General features: G+C 50.5%; 1 protein-coding gene across 1 annotated transcript in view; it reads right to left on the bottom strand.

Moving 5' to 3' along the window:
- Positions 1-455, bottom strand: part of Dspp (dentin sialophosphoprotein) — a 5,105-nt gene that overhangs the window by 505 nt on the left and 4,145 nt on the right. Inside the window, exon 5 of the mRNA XM_004629259.1 lies at positions 3-455. This exon is cut by the window's right edge and continues 12 nt beyond it. Within this exon, the coding sequence (XP_004629316.1) occupies positions 3-455 (453 nt within the window). The remainder of the gene's footprint in view (positions 1-2) is intronic.

Below are 455 nucleotides of genomic sequence, written 5' to 3' on the forward strand. Positions count from 1 at the left end.
TCACTGCTGTCACTACTGTCACTGCTCTCACTGCTCTCACTGCTGTCACTGTCACTGCTGTCACTACTGTGACTGCTGTCACTACTGTGACTGCTGTCACTGCTGTCACTGCTGTCGCTGTCACTGCTGTCACTACTCTTGCTGCTGTCGCTGCTATCACTTTCACTACTGTCACTGCTGTTGCTGCCACTGTCACTGCTGTCACTGCTGTCACTGTCGCTGCTGTCACTGCTGTCGCTGCTACCATTATCACTACTGTCACTGCTAGCACTGCTAGCACTATCACTACTGTCACTGTCATCACTGTCACTGCTGTTGCTGCTGTCACTTCTGTCACTGCTATCACTGCTGTCACTGCTATTACTATCACTACTGTCACTGCTATCATTGTCACTGCTGTTGCTGCTGTCACTGCTGTCACTGCTGTCACTGCTGTCACTGCTATCACTATCACT

The sequence above is a fragment of the Octodon degus genome, unplaced genomic scaffold (assembly GCF_000260255.1).
Source record: "Octodon degus isolate 3935 unplaced genomic scaffold, OctDeg1.0 scaffold00028, whole genome shotgun sequence".
Taxonomy (NCBI): Eukaryota; Metazoa; Chordata; class Mammalia; order Rodentia; family Octodontidae; genus Octodon; species Octodon degus.